A 22,644-nucleotide genomic window follows, 5' to 3' on the forward strand; every position below is an offset into this window, starting at 1 on the left:
ATTACATATTTGTATTATCCTATCGTATGGTGTTAACCCATATTGAGTGATAAACACTCACCCGACAGAATCTGATGCCTTTAATGTTTCCGTTTTGAAGCCTTTGTGTCAGACCACAGTAATCAGTGATGTAACATATTTGGGCATCAGAAAATGGAAGGGAATAGAGTAGAAGTCTATAAATTGTGTCTCAAACATTTCTATACATTTAATAAATGTTTGTCACAATGTTAAGTTTTATTAATAATAGGCGAGGATTTTTTGCAGCTCCGTTGATGATGCTCGAAATGTTTAATTAGTCTCTGAGACACAGTCATTGTCTTGTGTTGTAAATACTTGTTCTTTTGGTTGGGTGAGGTTGCGCCATGCGGAACACTTTACGTGAACATGGTGTTCCAGCCGAGGCCATTTCACAGTCGGATCACTGTTTGTTTTGATGGCAACAGCGGTATTCCACAATACTTGTGTGAATGGCATTTATAAATATGGGTGAAAAAAACAACTTAATTTAATAGGGATGGAAGAGGCTGAGCTTTTGGCCTTTCGGGAGCGCTGGAAGCAGGAGTTGGAGAAAAACACAGACAAAGAGAGATATTTTGGGCATCTCAGTAAAGACAATTCATCTGTTCAGCAAAGCACTAGCTTTTGGGAGAAGCAGAGCAATGCGTCCCAGCAAACTCAGCCCACATCAAAAGAGCAGCCGGAGTATGTGTCGATCGCCGAGGGGTTGTTAGACGGGAGAAGTAGTCCACTGATAGACAGAATCGAGCAAGAGAGAACGCGCAGGAAACGCGCTCCCGGCAGCGACGCGCTCAACACACACGCGCCCCCCAAAAAAGAAAACAAGCGCCAGAAACTGCTTGAGCAGTTCCTTCAGGACCTGGTAACGCTCATGTTATGTAGCTATTCACGATATTAACTGTGCTTGTCTTAATAATAAACACGGGTGTTATGTGTTTACTTAAGAATGAAGTGAACGACATCCCATTCTTTGATGTGGAGTTGCCCTATGAGCTGGCGCTAAAGATTTTCCGCTTCATGGGTAGAACGGATCTAGGACGATGTGCTCAGGTAAATATAAATTAGTGCATAAATGTCCATTCTATTCAATTCTGTTCGATTATACATGATTTCCACTGACATAGGAATAGCAGGGACACAACTGTGAAAAACAGTTCACCCTCAGGTCGTTCCAAACCTGTAAGAATCTCTTTCTTCTGTTGAACACAAAAGAAGATATTTTAAAGTATTTTGGTAACCAGAGAGTTGACTTCCATATAATAGTTGGAAATAAATACTGTGGAGTGCAGGATGTGGGTGCCGCCGACTGTCTGGTTACCATTTTCATTTTTGGGTGAACTATCCCTTTAAATGATTAATTCACTTTGAAAATTTCCTGAGAATTTACTCACCCCCGTGTCATCCAAGATGTTCACGTCTTTCACGGTTTCTGAGGAAACATTCCAGGATTTTTCTCCATATAGTGGACTTCAATGGGAACCAACGGGTTGAAGGGTCCAAATCGCAGTTTTAGTGCAGTTTAAAAAGGCTACACGATCCCAGTCGAGGAATACGAGTCTTATCTAGCAAAACAATCTGTCATTTTGTTTAAAAAAATCTAACCACGAATGCTCGTCTTGCACGTCCACGACTTCACACATTACGTAATTATATTTGGAAAGTACTGGGGCATTTTATTATATACAGAGAATATTTGGTTTCTCACTACCACAAAGCAACACATTTGCTGTAATTGCCATCCAAATACTATGGATGTCTTGTGACATTGATTTTGTAGAAGTAAAGTGGTTAATATTCTCTTTTTTGCTTTTGCTTCAGGTGAGTAAATCCTGGAAGGTGCTGGCTGAGGATGAGGTCCTGTGGCATAGATTGTGTCTAAAGGAAGGTTTTCACAATGGGGCCAGTATCTCTGACTCCCCCTGCTGGAAGAGCACGCTCAGAGACTGCCGCAACACAGAGAACGGGGTCAAGTCAAACTGGAAGGTCAGCACCATGCCATTTCAGTCCCAGAATACATTTTATTCTTAAAAAATAAAAAAAACAAAAAAAATATCACAATTATATTTCTTTTTATGTTCAATGAATTTATAACTTTAATTATATATATATATATATATATATATATATATATAATATGAGTAAATTATAAGTAATTTAATTTGTCTTAAAAATATGTTTTTACACTTTGTAAACGAACAGAATCGTGTTGGATCCATTCGTCACCTGCAGTACGAGTTAGGAAAGGTGTTGTGTGACGTCAGTTCCTGTGCTGGTCTTGTTATCGCTGGGTGTGTATTACTAAGGCGCATATAATTAATTAACCCTGTGTTTTCAATTATCCCAACACTACTGATAATCCTATAATCATTGTGTGCATCTGTTCTATACAGTTACACCTCTGGTGATGTCCGTCTGTGGGACACGCTTCACTGGGACAAATCATACCTGCACCCCACACATTCCATCAGAGATGAAACCCCTGCCCCGTATGTTAGTCACGTACGTGTCAATAAGACTGTAGCCACAGCTGCTTATGAGAATGGTAAGACATTTTTACTTTTTTTTTCCACTACCTTCTTTATGCTGAAAGGAAAACACGTTTCCTTTTTAAATTTTGTTTTGCTTTTTATCCCTGTAAAGCTGCTTTCAGACAATCTGCATGGTATAAAGCATAAGTAATGTGACGGCTCCATAAATCACCATGTTTTTAGGAAGAAAAAAAAATTAATACAACTAGACGAAGCAGACCCTTATGTAAAAACCTTTAGAATCTGAATAGGAATAAAACTGGAGATTTGATGTATGCAAGTACTGTATTTATTTTAGCCCCATTTCCTTTCCACAAGTGGTTATTCCACTTGTCAGGCCTCCATTGTAAATAAGAACTTGTTCTTAATGAAAAAAGAAAAAAAAAAGTACTGTTGAGGTGGACATTTTTGAGAAGCTACAGATAAAAATAGATAAAGTGCAAAAAATGAAACACTTAAAAGTGTATTTTGAATGTTTTCTTTTCACTAGTTTGAATTAATACTGCAACACATGTATGTATGTATGCAACACTGTTAGTTAATAATGGTTAACGCATGAACTAACTTTAGACTTTTAACTGAAATTGTAATTCTGATCATACATTTTGTTGTGTATGTTAAGGGTGTGTGGATGTGTGGAGCACTGAAACCGGTCTTGAGCCCATTCACCGGTACCAGCACCTCAGTAGGGTTCATGCTCTGGATCTAAGTCCTGACAGTCCTGCTTTGGCCTCTGCATCAGGACCAGAAGTGCGGGTGGACGCGCCAGATGAGAAGGGCTACTGGAAATCACGATGTCTCGTTCAGTTACCAAAGCCTGTAAGTCTAATATGAGACATGCAGAGCAGATGCATATAATGATGACAAAATGACAATGCATGTGGGTTAGTTTGCCACCAGCAAGGCATTCCATAGAATCAAAGCTACACCGTGTAACTCTTTTAGTTTATTCTTAGCTAAAAACACTTAGTTTTTTCAAAAATATATGTGGTCATTAATGTATATTTACTTCTTTCAAGTAATAAAGTATTTTCGTGAGTGTATAATATGCCATTGAAAATACATACGGGTAAGGGGTTCTAAAGTCGGTCGCCATGTTGCCCCTTCATCTTGAAAGTACAGTAGCCAAAGAGGGACATACCCATTAATTCAAGCTTTGCCTTTCGCGTTTACGTTTGAGTTAACACTCATGGACGAAGCCATGTTAATCTTGGACTACATTGGCCACCGTAGGAGTTAAAACTAAATCGGAATTGAGAGGAACAGAAACTAATATTCCCTGGATGGTCATATACCTTTTCACAGCTAGATGGGGGTAAAAATCACACAGTGCATTCATGCATTTATAACTCACACAAAAGAGTGCATAAGCACTAACCAGTCATGTATTCATCAGAGAAACTGTGTTTTTCAGGTAGATGGGGTATTGGTGGTGCCAGGGAGACGGGACTTCCCTTTGGTCACAGCATGGGCAGGAGAGAGCGTTTACCTGCTGGATTCCAGATGGAAGGAAGAACAGGAGCCAAAAGTTCTTCACTTTGTGTACGACCATCCAGTGACCTGTGTGGACGTGTCATCCTGCAGAGCCGTCCTGGGGATCAAAAGCTGCGGATGGGGCATGAATGATGGAGGCAACAAGGTATCTGTGTCCAGAATTCTGAAAATATATATCCTTGTCTCCACAAAAATATTACAAAAAACACAACTGTTTTTAACATTGATAGTTATAAGAAATGTTTCTTAAGCAGTAAATCGGTATATTAGAATTATTTCTGAAGGATCACGTGACGCTGAAAACTAGGGTAATGATGCTGAAAATGCAACTTTACATCACAGGAATAAATTACATTGTAAAATTACACTGTCAAATTTTAATTGTTCAAATTCTAATAATATTTCACAATATTACTTTTTTTTTGGCTATTTTTGTTCAAATAAATATAGCTATAGTGAGCATAGGAAGCTTCATTTAGGGGTGTGGTCCTGGTCAAGACAATCTCCTGAACTCCAAACTGAATGTCAGAATGGGAAATAAAGGTAATTTAAGCAATTTTGAGCGTGGCATGGTTGTTGGTGCCAGACGGGCCGGTCTGAGTATTTCACAATCTGCTCAGTTACTGGGATTCTCACACACAACCATTTCTAGGGTTTACAAAGAATGGTGTGAAAAGGCAGGCAGTCCTGTGGGCGAAAATGCCTCGTTGATGCTAGAGGTCAGAGGAGAATGGGCCGACTGATTCAAGCTGATAGAAGAGCAACTTTGACTGAAATAACCACTCGTTACAACCGAGGTATTCAGCAAAGCATTTGTGAAGCCACAACACACACAACCTTGAGGCGGATGGGCTACAACAGCAGAAGACCCCACCGGGTACCACTCATCTCCACTACAAATAGGAAAAAGAGGCTAAAGTTTGCAGGAGCTCAACAAAATTGGACAGTTGAACTCTGAAGTTGATCACTGCAGTTCCTGTGTTGTGTTTATTTGAGCTTTCATGCATATTACACATTGGAACGTTGTTGCTGTTCACGGTCAGGGACTATTTTTCTAGCCGAAGGAACGCTTTTAGTGATTTTACTTCATGAAAGATGCACTAATACATTTTTTTTTCTTTAATACTGGTATTGTGTGGTAACCGTTTTATAAAAGTAATAAGGTACTCAGCAATAAAGTAGCGGCTGAATGGGTTACTCCGCTTCGCGTCGTGCCTTACAACGTCCTTCAGCCGTTACTTATTCACGATACAGCACAACGCCTCTCGTACCTTATTGCTTACATTAAGCATACGCCATTTATCTTGTTTAACACATACATTTGCTGTAACACATTGTTTTTGCCTTTATTGCAATACTATAGTATAGAGTTGACAGAAAGCAAAGTGAGAGATAGAGAAGGGGACGTATCGGGGGACTCAAACTCGTGTCGCAAATGCATAATCACACTATATGTCAGAGCACTGCCCATGAGGCTATCGGCTCCGACAAAACGACCTTCTTTTGTTGCCTGACCTCACCAAGCAGTCTTATTTTTCAATACCATTCTGTTATGCAATGCCACTTTTCATAATCAAATCAATTTATAAAAAATTAAATCAAGTCCCACCATACATTTTTTTTCCGTTGAATATCTTATTGTCAATGTAGGAAACTAATGGGGCAAGTCTTTCTGTGCCATATACAGGTCTGATAAATGATTGGCTATTTTTTACAGAAGGAGGCAAATTTAATTTCTTTCTCCATTTCCTATTTTAAGCTGCCTTTTATTTGCATATCCATTCTTATTGGTTAATTTATGCATCAGAAGAGACATTAGGTTTTCGAGATTTGATTCTTTTAAGCAGTCTCTTACCAGAGTAATCTCTTACTAATACAAAATTTGATTATTTTTGTGTGTTGTTTTATATAAAATACATTTTTGAGGTCAATGGGGAGTAACCTGAGGTTTAGAGCGTTGCTCAAGGGCAAAGTGGTGATATTTTAAGAATCATTTCTCATTAGGTTTGAACCTACAGGTTTTTTTGGCTTACCTGCTTTGACCACTAAGTCGCACCACCTCATGATGTCAACAAGTGCAGTCTGGTGATCTCATGTGGCCAATCCCTGTTGTTTACATAATTTGAGCCCACTAGTGAAGTGCATTGTGACCGTATTCCCAAAGTCACGTTGAATAAAAAGTTGCTCTGTGCTCATGTTATTATCTTAGGAATAGACCCGTTACTTTAATTAACACAAAATTGGGTCCCAATGCTTCTCCCAAGATTCCCTAGTTTGTTTCTAACTCTGGCGTGCCGTATATGGTGCAAAGTACTGTTATTTTAGTAGCACTAATTACTCCTATAAATAAAAGCTCCAAAAGGGGATTTTCACAGTGATGCCAATGCCATAGAAGAACGATTTTTGTTCCCCAAAGAACCTTAAAGAACTATTATTTAAAAAAAATCTAAAGAACCTTTTGTGGAAGTAATATGTTAAAGTAATATGTTGAGTATAAAAATTCATCTCTGCGACACTTTTACATTAAAAATCCCTCAATTCTCGCCATCTCTGAAAAGCCAAGCCAATTTTGATTCTTGTTTTATTACGAGCTCTGGGTTTTTTTGGTGCTAGCAGAAGCACCTCTGTTAGGGGTTAGATCCTCTGCATCCTCGAAGGTTGGAGATTTAGCGCTTCATGACAACTTTTCTTGCTCGTTGTAACAACTACCCTATGCCACCCAAAATAGCCGGAGCAACTTTTCTCTGTTTACGGATATATGACGGGATGGCACATGGACGTAGCCTGGCATGCCAGTCCTACATCAAGATGTTAGGTCTGGCAAGTCTTTCAAATTCTTTCTGCACGCAATTTGATAGCCCTACAACCAACCAGAGCAATGAACGGCTGTGGATGAGTGAGTCCCATGCGTTTTCCATATATTGTAAAATAAGGCATTTTCCCTCCAGCGGAGCTAGTTGATATATTAAAGAGTAACTAAACACTTAACCAACTTTTTTTAGTTAATGATCGGTAAGAATGGATCTTTATTAATACCAGTCATTGATTCGAGTAACTTTTTTGACATTTGTTTATAAAGTGTTCTATTTCTACAATATATGGTGTAAAAGCGTCTTAGTGCTGCCCTCTTCAGGTTGAACGGTGGCTACTGCAGTTGAATTTTCCTATTGGATGTTCCGCACTACGCAGGTTTCAGCTCACCACGCGAGCTACGCCCTTGGCAATATAAAAACCATCTTGTGTCGTCAAAACCACTGTAGGGAGTCAGGAGTTGGAATTGTGAGTATTGAAAACGATCAGGATAGAGTGTTTTAGCATCTATTTTGTCCCCTCTATCTCCGCTGGGGTCTGCCCACTTTTTCAGCATTTTCAAATATTGCCAGTGGGTGGACTCCAGGGTTTTAGTTACCCTTTAAACTTTTAATCTTCCTTTTTTAAATATGACTCAAGTGCCGTTCTTTGTTCTGTTTTCAAAGAAAAGCTTAAGTTCAAATCATCCAGAGAAGCGGTCAAAGCCGAATCGAAGCCAGCTGTTCGCCAGCAGCAGCCATTCTTTGTTTTTAAGTAGCAGTGAACGTCGTCATTATGTTAATTCCGCCCACCGACTCTATACACGATGTGATTGGCCTGACCAGAGTTTGGTTTTTCCAGCTAAAACGTCTATGGAGAGTTGCTAGACCACACTGGCTTCTAAATAATTTTTGCTGCCGCTAGGGTGCGTCTAGATTTCTAGTCTAACATGGACGAGTGACGCAAGTACACAATTTTGCTTGAAAATTGTTCCGTTCATCAAAAATACAAACACTTATAATAGAATCAGGGTAAGACAAAAGCACATTTTGGAAGATAAGAAGGATTGATGGTGTAATGAGTTCTGAATTTTGTTCATTTTGAGCAAAAAAGTTACACAGTGCACCTTTAATTTTTTATATTTTCTCTTTTAATTTGAATATAAATTATTTTTAATAATTTTGCTTTTTGGTTTTGTTTAAAAACAAGTATATAGTTTTTATTAGGTTTCAGTTTGTTTTGTTTATTTTATTTCTTAAACTAAACAAAAATGAGAAATGTTGGCTTGGGAACTGGCTAGAATAGTCCTACAGATAAATGGCTAGAAATAAGCCTATCTTTATACAGTTTATTTTATTTCAGTTAATGTTTTATTTAAAATAACGAACAAAGTTTTTATTGTTTCAGTTGACGATAATAATAACCCTGTTTCTCCAGAGCTTTGAGTTTGACCCTGTGCAGTCTTGTACGCGCACTCTCCTGATTAAAAGCCCAAACATCATGTGAAAATAGACCTTAAAACAAACCTATCCAAATCACAATAGCCTCCCTCCAAGTCCCCAGCGTATTTATGCAACCGTTTAAATAGACAGCATTCATGTCTGGGGGGGAGATCAGTGCTCGAGGGGGAGGGATGGGTTTTCTCAGGGGAAACTGGTAGTTTTTCAGTGAAGCGAAAGGCGTACATGTTGACAGTAATCAGATGAGTGCTTGATCGATGAATGCAGATGGTGTCCTGTTGTATCACACAATGCTTTGGCTCTCTTTCTCCATTGACATCACCCCCATTTAAACACTCTCATTAACCAAACGGGCACCGGGGCGGCTATTTAGAGTGAGCCGAGAGTTTGAACGACAGGACAGTTTGTCAAAGTCAGCCTCTAGTGGACTGTCTTGTTTCACTCTTTAATTGAAGGTGTTACAAGAATATTTCTCATTGATCATCTTGTACAAATTTTTGACAAACTGTTCAATTGCAAGTATAATCACCTTGGATGTTTAAGTCATTTCGACTTAAATTACGTTAAAGGAGTTGTTCACTTTTCAAAAAACTTGCTGATAATTTACTCACCCCCACGTCATCCAAGATGTCATTCTTTCTTCAGTTGAAAAGAAATGAAGGTTTCTTTTTCCGAGTCATTTGGTTCATTCAACGAACAAAACGAACAAATTGACTCGGAAAAATATTTGTTCATTTTGATGAACGAGTTCGAACAGGAGAGTCACGAACGTGCATCGCAGAACAGAGCAAGGCGACCATTTGAGCTTATAAAACTTAAACTTTTTTTTTTTTTTTAAATGAGCGACCGTTTTGCTTGATAAGACTGTTATTCATCGTCTGGAATCGTTTAAAGCCCTTTGAACAGTTTGCCGTTTGCACTGAAACTGTCTTTTGGAACTTGAACCGTTTGGTTCCCATTGAAGTCCATTATATGGAGAAAAATCCTGGAATGTTTTCATCAAAAACCTTAATTTTGTTTCGACTGAAGAAAGAATGACATGGACATCTTGGATGACATGAGGGTGAGTAAATTATCAGCAAAAGTTTTTTCAAAAGTGAACTTTTGTATAACTTATAGAAGAAAAAAAAAACTATTTTAATGAGTTTTCCAGCTTTAGTTTTTACAGTTTGGTGGAAAGTGCAATGCTTGATTATAATGTGTAAACGTAAAGAAAATTTGTTTTTAGAATAAATGGAAAAAGTTATGAATCTTGTGACTCTGAAGACTGGAGTAATGATTCTGAAAATTCAGCTTTGTCATCAGGAATAAATTGCACTGGAAATGATTTTCAAATAGAAAACAGTTATTTTAAATTGTAAAATATTTGACTGTATTTTTGATCAAATAAATACAGTCTTTGTGAGCACAAGAGACTTCTTTTGAAAACATTTTTCATGTTCTCAAACCTCTCGTCTAACAAGGCTAATGTGTTGTTTTCGTCATTTACCATACTAAGATGTGGACATTTTTGTGACACATCTTTCTTTAGACTATCTAGAACCTCAGGACTTTATCTGGCGCTATTATTGAAGCACATTTAGCAGGAATCATACTCATTTGTTTCATGTTGTGTCACTCCAGTCCACTGTGAATCCGCGTACTCTACAAGTTTAATTCCTATTCATGATTAGCACCTTTCGCATCCGCGTGTAATGCCATGTCTGTCAGCCGTGTTGCATGTTGACAGGATTTTCAAACTGCGAGAGGGAAGTCAGACGTGCCAGAACTGATGCTGGTGAATCCAAGGTGTTTTTGTGTTATTAAATGAGAAGACATATGCCTCATTAAAACTTGTCAAAAACAAAGGAGGCAAATGGAGTAACAGATTGAGTCATATGTTTTGGAGTTTATTTCTGAACTTTAGCACTAATAGTACTTTTGAATTACTATTATTACCACTGCATGTCTATGATTACATGTAATGACTAGGACAAGAATTGGTTCTCAGCAGTTTTTACCATGATGTCTATAGTAGACACTTTTACATGTTTCAATCTGTATTGGTTTGTTTTTCTCTAGCTGCTATATTTAGTGTATGTGCTAGTCAAGTGTGGTTTTTTTTTTAGCTTTCTGTTTTAATCATCTTTGTTTTTAAGCTGGAAGACTGGAAGCTCTGGGCATCTGTTGTGTATGTGTGTGTTTGAAGCACTGACCCAGACACACACACACACACACACACATGCACATGCACATCATGCTGGCAAACCCTGAGGCGCCACTTTCATGTTTAACAGCCAGAGAGGCTGGTGAAAATGTGGCACACTGTTGCACCTCCAGGTGCTGAAAATCAGAGATATGCAGTGTCTCGTGAGATCAGTATGAATCTGATTAACATCTTCACTCTGATCGAATTTCTGGAAGATAATAAAAAATGTATAATTATACCAAATATCAGGGGATGCATTAAAAATGTAAATGATTTGATGATTTTTTTAGATGTATTTAACAGGGTTTTTTCTACCTAGAAAAATGTCTAATTACCACCAAACAAGGATTATAATAACCAATCAATTTTAATTTGATTTGAATTCATTTTATTTGATTTTATATCTCTTTCATCCAGTAAACAAAGTGCTATATTTGCTTCATTGTAGGTACCAAGGCTTAATTTTAGATTTTTTAGAGTCTGTAACTTTTTTGGGTTAAAAATTAACCCAAAAACATTATAAAGCTTTTCCAAGCTTTATAATGGCAGTGAATGGCAGTTTTGAAGTCCATAAAAGTGCATCTGTCCATCATAAAAGTGCTGATCACTGCCATTATAAAGCTTGGAATAGCCAAAACGTTTTTTTTTATATTACTGTGATTGTATTCGTCTGAAATAAGATTGTCATAAACACCTAGGATGACTTGAGGGTGAATAAATCAAGGGCTAATTTTAATTTTTGGGTGAACTAACCCTTTAATCCTATAATATCTAAACCTAACAGGCGGTACCAATTAATATATTCAAATAAATTATAAACAAATAAATTAATATATTCAAATAAATATATTTAAATAAATTCTGAATATAATCATGAATTTATTTATCACAACCTGACTCCAAACTTTTGAACAGTAGTGTACATTTTTAATGAATTGAAAATTATTTTGTATCATTTTAAATGTATTTTCACATGGCAAAATTTAATTTTGATGCATATGTATAATAGTGATGTGTATATGAAAATGCTATTTGTGAAATGTACTCAACCCAACGCAGAAGCTAAATCATTGTTTACTTGTGTAAACGTCTCCACAACCTCCTGAAGCCTGTAATGATGAATAAATCCCCAACATAATCCCAGCAGTCGTTGACATATGCACTCATCGCGGATTCATTCTAATCAGCTTTCCTCCTCAAGTCTTTACATATTGTAGCTTTACACATTGGAAGCTGTACTCGTGTCTTGATGACAAACTCCCATTGGCTGTCATTTTTGGTTCCTCTCAAGGATTTTGGCTGGCAGCACGGTGGCTCGCAATTAAGTGTGTCTGGCCCAAACTGAAGGCACTAAATAGCTGGCATGAGCTCAAATCTGACATCATGCGGTTCTTCTCTCTTCTCCCTCTTTTGTTTAACGTCTCTATCTGTTGCCTTAAAGTTTGCGTCCAATTTGGCCCTTGTCGTTGTGTGTCTTTTGCTCGCTGTTTAAATGGCAGCTGATGCAATCAGTTAACCAGTCTCTTTTTTTAGGATTGAATTACCTCGGAGACCGTTTAATGTGAGCGGATTTAGTCAAAAGCTTCAGATGTTTTAAAGCACCTGCATAGACTCATGGTACAATGGTTCATAATCGATCATTGAACATTGAAGTGAGTGTCAGAGACTAGTTTGCAGTTTAATAGACCTGAACTGTAGGAAATATATAAGTGCACACGTAAATGAAAGTGTGCTCTAAAATATCAATGCACTTTTGTGAGAATTGCATACCTGATTGCATGTGCACTACCCATTTACACTTTGGTTTTAATGTTTATATCTTATTGCTACGTATGCACCCATAAACATGTGGTTGGTCAAATGAGAAATGAGAAATGCTTATTAAATGAGAAATGCTTAGCTCATGAATATCTGTAAAAATGTATTTGTGCATTTTCAAGGCAAAACTAAATTTAAACCGATTACGTTCACTTTCAATTGCACAAAGAGTTTCTGTTTTAGTAATGAAAAAAAGTAAAGGACTCACTGCAAATGACACCTTATACACTAATGCTCAAAAGTTTGGGGTTGGTAAGACTTGTTAATGCTTTTGAAAGAAATCTCTTATGCTCGCTAAAACTGCATTTATTTGATCAAAAATAGTATTGCAGTTCATAACAACAATAATAATAAAAAAATCTATTTTCTATTTCAATATATTTTTAAATGTAATTTATTCCTGTGATCAAAGCTGAATTTTCAGCATCATTACTCCAGTCTTCAGTGTCACATGATCCTTCAGAATTCATTCTTATATGATGATTTGCTGCTCAAGAAACATTTATTATTATTATAAATGTTGAAAACGGTTGTTGTGCCACTTAATATTATTATTGAAACTGATATATTTTCTTTTTTCATGATTTCTTTTTAAAGAGTAGAAAGTTTAAATGAACAGCATTTATTTCATTTGTTAAAGGGATAGTTTATTTTAAAATTAATTTTTGGTATGTTTTAGCTTACCTCAAGAGCATCCAAGATGTATCTTTGTTTCCACAGTAGTTTCAATTTTTATATTTTTAGGTCAAACCGTTCTTGTCTGTCAGTCATATAATGGAGGTCTATGGTCACCACCTCAAAGAGCTTGCACAGAGAAGTCCAAATAAAACATGATTTAATGACTCGTAGATGTAAGTACACATTGATGGCCTAAGACATAAAACAAGCGGTTTGTGTGAGAAAACGAACAGTATTTATATCGTTTTTACCTCTTGTAACCACAGACACGTCCAAGTGATCTGAGGGCACGGGCGCTTCGGTCTCTCGCGATCTCTCGCGCGGTTGCAGAAAAAAGTCAATGTTGTCTGTTGAGAAATCGAAATCTTCCATTGAGATTGCCTGTATATCTAAATATGTTTAGATCTTCACAGTGAAAGGTAATGCTTCTGAAATCTCTGTGCAAATAATGAGTGACGCCCACACCTTCAGATCACTTGGACGTTGCTGTGGTTAGAAGAGCTAAAAACGATATAAATACTGTTCGTTTTCTCACACAAACCACTCGTTTCGTGTCTTAGGCCATCAATGTGTACTTACATTTACGAGTCATTAAATCATGTTGAATTTGGACTTCTCTGTGCATGCTCTTTGAGGTGGTGACCATAGACCTCCATTATATGACTGACAAACAAGAACGGTTTGACTTAAAAATATCCAAATTTAAACTACTGCGCAAACAAAGACACCTACATCTTGGATGCTCTTGAGGTAAGCTAAAACATACCAAAAATGAATTTCAAAGTGAACTATCCCTTTAAATAAATGTATTATTTTCTTACATTTTTTGAACGGTAGTGTACTGTTCAATTCAATGGAACATCAATTCTCTTTAGATAAAAGCATCTGCATAAGTGAGAATCTTAAAAGGCTAAAATGTTTTAAAAGTGTGTTAGAAGTTCAGAAGGCATGCAAGAATTTTAGAAATGAGTTATCTTGCATCTGTGGATGCAAGCTGTGGGCTTGACATTTGAACCGTCGCAGGTGTTACTGCACAATCCTGCCAGTTTTACCATCTATCTTCCATCTCACCAGGAGCAATCGTCCTCTCTCCTCAGATTCAGGTGTACAGCCTGGAGACCGGCCAGTGTGAGCTGACCGTGGGGAACTCGGCGGGAGACTTCACCTGCGTCAACCTGAGAGACAGCCCTCCTCACCTGCTGGTGTGTGGGAACAAAGACAGGCGGTACGACACACTCGCAAACATGTGTACCTCATCTATCACTGTTAGATTCACACACACACACTTGCGTTTCTGTCTTCTGTCTGGCAAATTAAAGCCTCCCGTGGCTTGAGTTTCTTAAACACTGAGAGTTTAATGAGTTCCAACAGAATAGTAGCGTTTCTCATTTACACCTGCAGCTGGTGTGAATTCTGTTTGTTTTTTTTAGGTTGGATTGCATTTTTCTAATGCAACTAGTGTTATTTTTTAGGGTTAGGGCCGGGGGAACATTTTAAATGGCTGTATATAATGAAGAAGCCTGTTGACATTTTGAGCCTTGGTGTTCATGTGAGAAAGGTTTGATGTGTGTTCATCTCATTCTCAGCTCTCACAAAGCCCTTTAAGAGCATGTTTTGCATAATTACAATGATGCCTATTTTTATGACCATTAAAGGGATAGTTCACCCCAAAATTTAAATTTTGTCACCATTTACTCACCCTCAAGTTGTTACAAACCTGAATGAGTTTCTTCTCTTGAACACAAAAGAAGAAGTTTTGAAGAATGTTGGTAATCAAACAGTTGACGGGAGCCGGGAAAACAAATTCCATGGAAGTTTCATCAACTTTCTGGTTACCAACATTCTTCAAAATATTGTAAATATTGTAAAGTGCATTCAGTACTTAATATGTAAAATAGAAATGTTTTTATTATATATACACAACTATTTAAAGTTTGGGGTCGTTAATTTGCTTACCAAGGCTGCTTCTATTTGATCAACTGCATGGTAAACAGTAATATTGTGAAATATTATTACAATTTAAAATCGATGTTTTCAATTTTAATGTATTTTAAAATGTAATTTATTCCATCTTCATTGATCATATCATTCTGATATGCTGATTTGGATCTCAAGAAACATTTCTTATTAGTAGTAATGTTGAAAACAGTTTATCTTAAAACAGCTTATGCAACATTTTTGTGGTAAACGTAAAACATTTTAGAATTAGAACCAGAATTAACTGATATTCATTGAACATTGAAAATAACAGAATTTATTTGAAATATAAATTTGTTTGTAACATTATAAATGTCTTTACTGACCAATTTAATGTATACTTGTAGAATAAAATTATGAAAAGTACTGAACCCAAACTTTTGAACTGTAGTGTTTTTCCCCATTACAGTTAAAAGAATGGGATTTTGTTGCTTTTACAGTTCATCAAAGTGATATTTTTTCTATAAACAAAAAGCTAACAAACTAATACATTTATTTATTTATTAAAAAAACAACAGCAAATTGTTCTTTTTTCCAAAGTAGCCAGATCCATTGAATGTTTTTCTTTTCTTTTTTCTCATATAATAAAATTGGGTATCGGTATTGTATATATTTTTTTTGCAGTTAAACAGAGTGGAAATGCAGACCAAAATCGTGTAATACTTTTTACGTTATGATGATTACGTATTATAAAAGTCACCAAGTTTCGTACCATTGCAACACAAATAAATAATTTTCTTTTGATTCTAACTAATCTAACCCCCCCCCCCCCCCCCCCATATAATTTAACATTGTAATAATAGTAATATGCAGAATTTTAATTGACACTTTAGAACTTTTTGCTGAGAATGCATTTTTTTAATGTTCCATAGCAATTTATTCACATTCTATTCACTTTTCCAAATTGGAAATTCTATCTTTGCAAGGCTTTAATAACTTTAAAATGTTTTAAAACTTTAAATTTAGATTCATCTAGACTAGAGAGTATAAATCAGTCCCTCCAGGATTTCACGATTTTTTTGTGTGATTTTTGCGATCAAAATGACTGATTTTGTGGTGGTAATTTCCAAAAATTTGTGAAAAAATTTGCGATTTATATTTAACATTTACCATAATAGTATTCAGTCCTTCCAGAAAAACGCAGAGTTTTTTTGTGATTGTTGCGGGCAAAATTGATTGATTACGCGGCCCGTTTTCTTTAAAAATGCGATGGAATATGCGGGATATTTATGCAATTTTATGAAATGAAATTGCAGGAATTTGCCAAAATTGAGGGAACTTGCAAAAATTGCAGTTTAAAAAAGAGAAAAAAAGTGATTCCCCCAACATCCTGTTCTCACTAGGCTAATGTAGGAGTCATTTCTTATTACTTCCTTTGATAAGCAAGCATACTACATCATAGAAAGTGCTGGGAATATTTAATTTCTCATCTTGTTTTATTTCAGACTATAACAAGTGTAAATAAGGTGTGGCCCCTTTAAGAGCTGCACGCTCCCTGTTGAACTCTCAGCAGTGTTATATGTGCGCCTCGAACACCCCATGTGTGCGGGTAATTTCTGTTTGATGCTACTTCTTTTATCTTATGTTGTTTATTAAGTAACAATGTGACGGTAGAATGTGTGACAGACAGTTATACGAGTTCGATTTGTGAGATGTCAATCGCCTCCGTGAGTCTGTCTGGCGTCGCGTAATTGCGTCACTTCATAACGTTCCCATGGAAACAGGGGGAAATGGCTGCTCTTGTGTGAAGCAAACGCAACATTTTTCAACTTTCTGCTAAGATACATGTGACTTTTTTTGCAACGAAAATGCGAGGATTATGAAGTTATGCAAACCCCGCATATTTTGCACGGAAATCGGCAATTTATGCGACGAAAGTGCGACGTATTTGAAAAAATGCGGCCCCCGCATAAATATGCGGACTTTGGCTGATTTTGCATTGAATTCAGCGATCGCATAATCGCGCTTTTCTGGAGGGACTGATAAAAGAAATAATGTGATTAAGGGGGCAAAAGAAATCAGGTCAAAGTCTGACTTCGAACCTCTAGCCCACAGCTCTGGGAACAGAAGTTTTTATTTTTTATGTGTTGGTTCATTGTCCGCTGGCCACATACAGCAGATTTGGATAGTTTAATAGATTTGCATTATATATACAAGATTAAAGCACTTAGAATAAAACACTCCTAATTATTTCCAACGTGGAAAAACTTTTTCTCCCCACAGCTGTGGTCCTTTTTAAAAGCACGACAAGCACCCTTACTCTCAACTATTTTTGGCTTACCTTGAAAATCATTTTACAGAAAAGCATCTGAAAAGCTCAGGCACTTATAGAAGTGGGAATGGGAATAATGAAAGCTCTCGGTTTGAAAGGATGGTGTTATTGTCAGCGGTGCATCACCGAGGGCTATTGATTTAGTGGACAAAGAGATGTTGGAGACGAGGAGAGAGACGCGGTACATCTGGCCAGCGGACTCAATACAGAGCCACGAACGCGGTCCACATCTGATGCTTGTGTCTCAATTAGTCTTTGCCGAATAAAGAGCCATTTCATTGACACTTGTGACAGCGGGAGCGCTACTTTGGCAGGTGGAGATGCTTGGCAGGTCTTTGTAAATAAATTCCAACTGCATCTTCGCTCAGACACTATATAGAGTGCCAAGAGGGAGGACATGATGTCTCTGGCCAGCTGCGGTGTCTTCTAAAACATCCTTTTTTGTGTGTCTTTCTCTGTCTGTCTTTCCATGCTCCCGACAAAGCAAAAGCTCTCACCTTTTGTTCGTCTTTGATGAATGAACCAAGCGAAACGCTCCTTGGAGTGTCATTTTGGCTGTAATGATTTGACCCCATCTGATTCATCTGTGGGCAAAACACCAAACAGCTCAAAGGAAATGAGGGCTCGGGTCTTGCCCTTTATTAGCGTGGCCAAAGGCCAGGACCTAATGCATCAGTTCTGCTTTCCAAGTTGTGCTGCGGAGAGAGAAGTATCTCTGTTTGTGTTGTTGTGCCTGATTGGATCTGCTTGGACAGACATCTGAACAAGAAGTGTACACGGATAGGGGCCATACGTGATCGGTATCTTCAGCTCCACGCATGGAAATTGCGAACAGATTGATGATGGCCATGATGAAGTGGTTTTGGTCTATATAGCTAATTTTGCCCTTCGTGACAACTGTTACCCCTTTTCCACCCAAAACAGAATTGGTTCGGAATGGTTTAAAGTTGGTTTGGAGTTGGTTCAACTTGCAAACCTTTTCATCAGAACCTGTTTGTTTTTCCACTGACTAGAGCGCCCAGGGAACGACGTCGTTACATCACTGTGTACGTCGCCATACTTCTTAGCTAGAAACGCTCGCAAGTACAACATTACTTTGGGATTATCTCTAACTCGTGTACCAAGAAGGCTTTAAAAACAATTGAAATATGTAAGTCTTTTAATCTTTTAATATTCTTTATTTGTTCTATATTGTGACCGTTTTCTTCTTCGCTTATAATGTTTTCAATAAAAAAAAATGTCAAAAATTGAAACGCTTGCGCCAACTTCAAACATAACAATTACAAAGACAGACTCCATCGTGTTTCCGCAAATGTTTCTCCTGGCTTTGCGATCCTTTATTATGGTCAGAAAAGATGTTTAGAACTCATACAAACCCGCCCCAGCCCCCGTCGTAAGCATGACGTGGTAAAAGAACGGTTCTAGTCCAGCAAAGAGTTGGTGCCGCTTTGGAACCAGGTTTCCTGGCCGAGAACCGGTTCTTTGGCTGTCGAAACACAAAGAACTGGTTCGCGCGCAGGCACCGGCTCCGAACCGGCTCTCAAAATGCTTTGGTGGAAAAGGGGTATGTGAGGGGCGTCATTTTTTTTTTATGTTACTCATCCGTTTAAATTAGCCTGACTTCGTCAAACTTATATTCTAGAGAGAATATGAGTCTGAAACTCCTCCATTGGGCTTTGATTATGAGGCGTGTCGTAACCGGACCAGGACAAAAAAAAAACCTCTGCACTCAATTGGATAGTCGGTAGACCTACAACCAATCAGAGCAACGCAGTAAGTCAACTCCTTTGCATAGCGCAGTTTTCAAATGCAGAACGTAGCCTACTTTATTTATTTTAGAAGTTAAATAACGAGTGTTACTTCTTTTACTTACTTCTCCATGAGTGCCACCAAAGGAGAAACCACAACGACCACAGGCTTTTCATTACGTCCCATCTTCTTAAAGACCGTCAGAGCCAGCTGATAAGTTACACTTTTCCCGAATCATGTAGAAAGGACGCCAAAAATATCTTTCCGATTGACAAATGCCTTGATTGCAGTTCTCGGTTTGTCTATTAAAATGAATGTGCTGTCGATTTATTTTACAAAAGACGCGACAGCGGAATCTATACATCTCAATTCTCCAGCTGCAGTCATCTCTGACAAGCGCACTTTGATGACGTGAGGATTACGTTACTGAAGACCACCTGTCAATCATCGTATAAAGCCCGCCCTGGCAATTTGATTGGCCCGATGATTTCTGAACCGATCATAATTACTCCTCAATGGATCGAGTCCAGACCGAACTTCCCGACTAAACAATGTTGTGGGCGGAGTTCGGGCTGGCATCCAGGCTACGTTTAATTTTTATTAAGCCTTAAAGTTCTGCATAATTAAGGGCGTGGCCACTTGAGTGAAAATAATCCCGCCTCTTTGCCCATTTTCGGTGATCCGGGAGTGACGCGCTGCCAAGAAGGCGGTGGTTGGTTCCGTCCATTTTGGACTTCAGAAATGCTCTTCAGAAACCTATGGGTGACGTCACGGACACTATGTCCATTTTTTTTTTTTACAGTCTATGGTGTCGACCCATTTTTCAGTTGCATTTTTTTTTTCCCCCATTCATTTTCCCCATAGGGATTTATTACATTTTTTTAGTTAAAGCATTCTAAGCCATGAACTGAGCATCAACCAACCTAACCAGCTACAAAGTGAATCAAAACATTACACACTTTTATTTGAAGTAAAAACATATTTGAAAATCGGACAAAAAGGCAAAGGTACAAGACTGTGTACTTGATGGCTATAAGGAGGTAAAGAACTACAATCCCATGAAGCATTGTGAATGACATTATCACAGTGTTGAAATATTAAACTATTCGTTTAAAGTTGTTAAGTTGGATGGCATCAACAAAAGTGGTCTCACTTTACAGTAAGGTTTCATTAGTTTACATTAATTAACTACTTTAGTTAAAGGGGTGGTTCAAGATTTTGGACATCGGGCCTCATTTCCAAGTTAGCCTTAGTGTTAGCTATTTACCAGTGGAGACAGTTTTCCAAAAAAAATATTACTTGTTGAGTTTATATTACATATTACAACAGTTGAAGATAAACACCTGAGATTTTGTTTCACTGCTTATAAATGTGGTTCAGTTAATGATGGTGAGGACGCCCTTGTGTGTTATGTGTGTACATATGCTTGTCATTGCCGTGTGTGTCCTGTTGTCTTTTTGCTCACGGCTGGTGGCGTTGGAAGTGCCTGAGAAATAATATTCTTGATTAATTGAATGAAGCCTGTCTGCTGACAGCTCTGTGAAACTAGATCTTGTTTTAGCTTTAGATTAATGGCCACTGCAACCTGCCAGTAAATATATTACAGCCTCATACAACAATAAATGCTTCGATGAAATTAAAACAGGACAGTAGATGGGCACATCCACATAATTACTCACAGCATTAAATCCTGCTTGGCTATGCATTAACGATTCATTGTGACTAATATATCTTTTGTCCTCATGGTTTTTTTTTTTTTGGTCCAGGCAAAATTTAATTTTGCCGATTATCTTTTGGAAAGCAACAACATGGAGTCATTCTTTGGCTACCTTCGATACCATTAAAGAGGACAGATGGAATTGAGCTCCTTTGGGCCTGCAAAACTAATTTCTTTATACCAGCTACTAATGTCATCTCACAGTGGTGCTCTGTTAGAGGGAGAGAGCTGTCATATTGCAATTTATCCAACACATTAGTCTTGCATAGTCAGACTTTGACTAAAGTATGGTCCACTTTGCAGTTTATTCTGGCCAAGATCCGACCATTTTGTGACTGTGGTACACATAATGCTTACCATAGTTCATTTTCTTTTCAGTTTAGGGATGGGTTTTTCTAAAATAGGTTATTACAATAGTTAATATATTATATATAATGTATTGCCTGTATATAAATATTACAATAATAGGAAAATGTGGGGAAAAAATAATTCAAATAATTGCACAGCATGTAACAGCCAACAAAGCTTAAAGGAGTAGTTCACTTTTAAAAAAAACTTTTGCTGATAATTTACTCGCCCCCATGTCATCCAAGATGTCCATGTCTTTCTTTCTTCGGTCTAAAAGAAATTAAGGTTTTTGATGAAAACATTGCAGGATTTTTCTCCATATAATGCACTTCAATGGGAACCAAACGTTTCAAGGTCCAAATGTGAGTTTCAGTGCAGCTTCAAAGGGCTTTAAACGACACCAGACGATGAATAAGGGTCTTATCTAGCGAAACGATCGGTCAATTCAAAAATAAATAAAAAAGTTTACATTTTATAAGCTCAAATGCTCGCCTTGCTCTCTTCTGTGATGTGCGTTCATGACTCTCCTGTTCGAACTCGTTCATCAATATGAACGAATCTTTTTTCGAGTCATTTTGTTCGTTGAATCCTGGAATGTTTTCATCAAAAACCTTAGTGAACTACTCCTTTAAAGTGGAAATCAGTTTACTAAATAATGTAAACTTGACTGACTGCTTCATTTCCACATTAAGTGTAATGTATTTGACGCTGTAATGACATCCGGTTGTTTCTCTTTTCCAGAGTGAGAGTGTTTGACTTGCGTACTGGCTCGTCCGTCGTCTCTTTGTATGCCCATCACATGGGCGTGACCACCGTCCAGGCAGATGATTGGAAGGTTGTGAGCGGAGGCGGTGAGGGATTGGTCAGTGTGTGGGAGACGAGGATCGGAGCCAAACTCTGGGAAATGCACAACAGGTGAGAATGTTTGAACGCTTCAGATAAAAGCCTCTGCCAAATGCATAAATGGAAATAATAATTTATAAGGAGTCATTTAATCCAATAAAGCCTGATTATCCATACAGATACGCAAAATAAATGATCAACATGATAAAAACGTTGCAGAAAAACCTGTGGTATACAATCTATGATTGATTTTGGCAAGTACTTTTCGTGTTATTGTAAAGAAAAGTCCACCAGTAGGTCGTGGTTCATGTATCTTTTTACTGTGAAATCTTTACAGTTTTGTATAAATTAAACGTAAGAATAACTTTTATTTTGCTAGTAATATTTCAAGATAAATACTTACAGAACTGAAGCAACCTAGGTTTGCCTGATTATCCATACCTAATTTTTTAGGAGAATCAGGCGTATCTCTCAATCATCATTACATGTTTTACCCACCACAATAAAAACTATAGAGCTTTGATCATAAAAGCAAGCATTTAAATATCATCTTGCTAAGACAGATTATTGGGACATATTGACAACTGATATCTTCATGCATTTTATTCAAGTAGACATTCTGCTGTACTGTTATAAATAACTATTAATAACTACTAATTACAAACTATGAGAATTTCATCTTACATTTTGGCCACAAAATGATCAGCAATATTGCATATTTTTGCTTAGTTTGGGCCTCTGAAATTTTTTTTTTCCTTGTT

At 37.4% G+C, this 22,644-nt stretch overlaps 1 protein-coding gene across 1 annotated transcript in view; it reads left to right on the forward strand.

The window, feature by feature from the left end:
- fbxw8 (F-box and WD repeat domain containing 8) overlaps positions 1-22,644 on the forward strand; it is a 25,566-nt gene continuing 2,922 nt past the window's right edge. The window contains exons 1-9 of the mRNA XM_039659068.2: positions 1-883; positions 967-1,071; positions 1,840-2,004; positions 2,221-2,309; positions 2,412-2,563; positions 3,172-3,368; positions 3,964-4,188; positions 14,075-14,202; positions 21,782-21,955. Of these exons, the coding sequence (XP_039515002.2) occupies positions 518-883; positions 967-1,071; positions 1,840-2,004; positions 2,221-2,309; positions 2,412-2,563; positions 3,172-3,368; positions 3,964-4,188; positions 14,075-14,202; positions 21,782-21,955 (1,601 nt within the window). The 5' untranslated portion in view covers positions 1-517. The remainder of the gene's footprint in view (positions 884-966; positions 1,072-1,839; positions 2,005-2,220; positions 2,310-2,411; positions 2,564-3,171; positions 3,369-3,963; positions 4,189-14,074; positions 14,203-21,781; positions 21,956-22,644) is intronic.

Source organism: Pimephales promelas, chromosome 4 (genome assembly GCF_988280905.1).
Source record: "Pimephales promelas chromosome 4, fPimPro1.hap1.1, whole genome shotgun sequence".
In the NCBI taxonomy this organism is placed as follows: domain Eukaryota; kingdom Metazoa; phylum Chordata; class Actinopteri; order Cypriniformes; family Leuciscidae; genus Pimephales; species Pimephales promelas.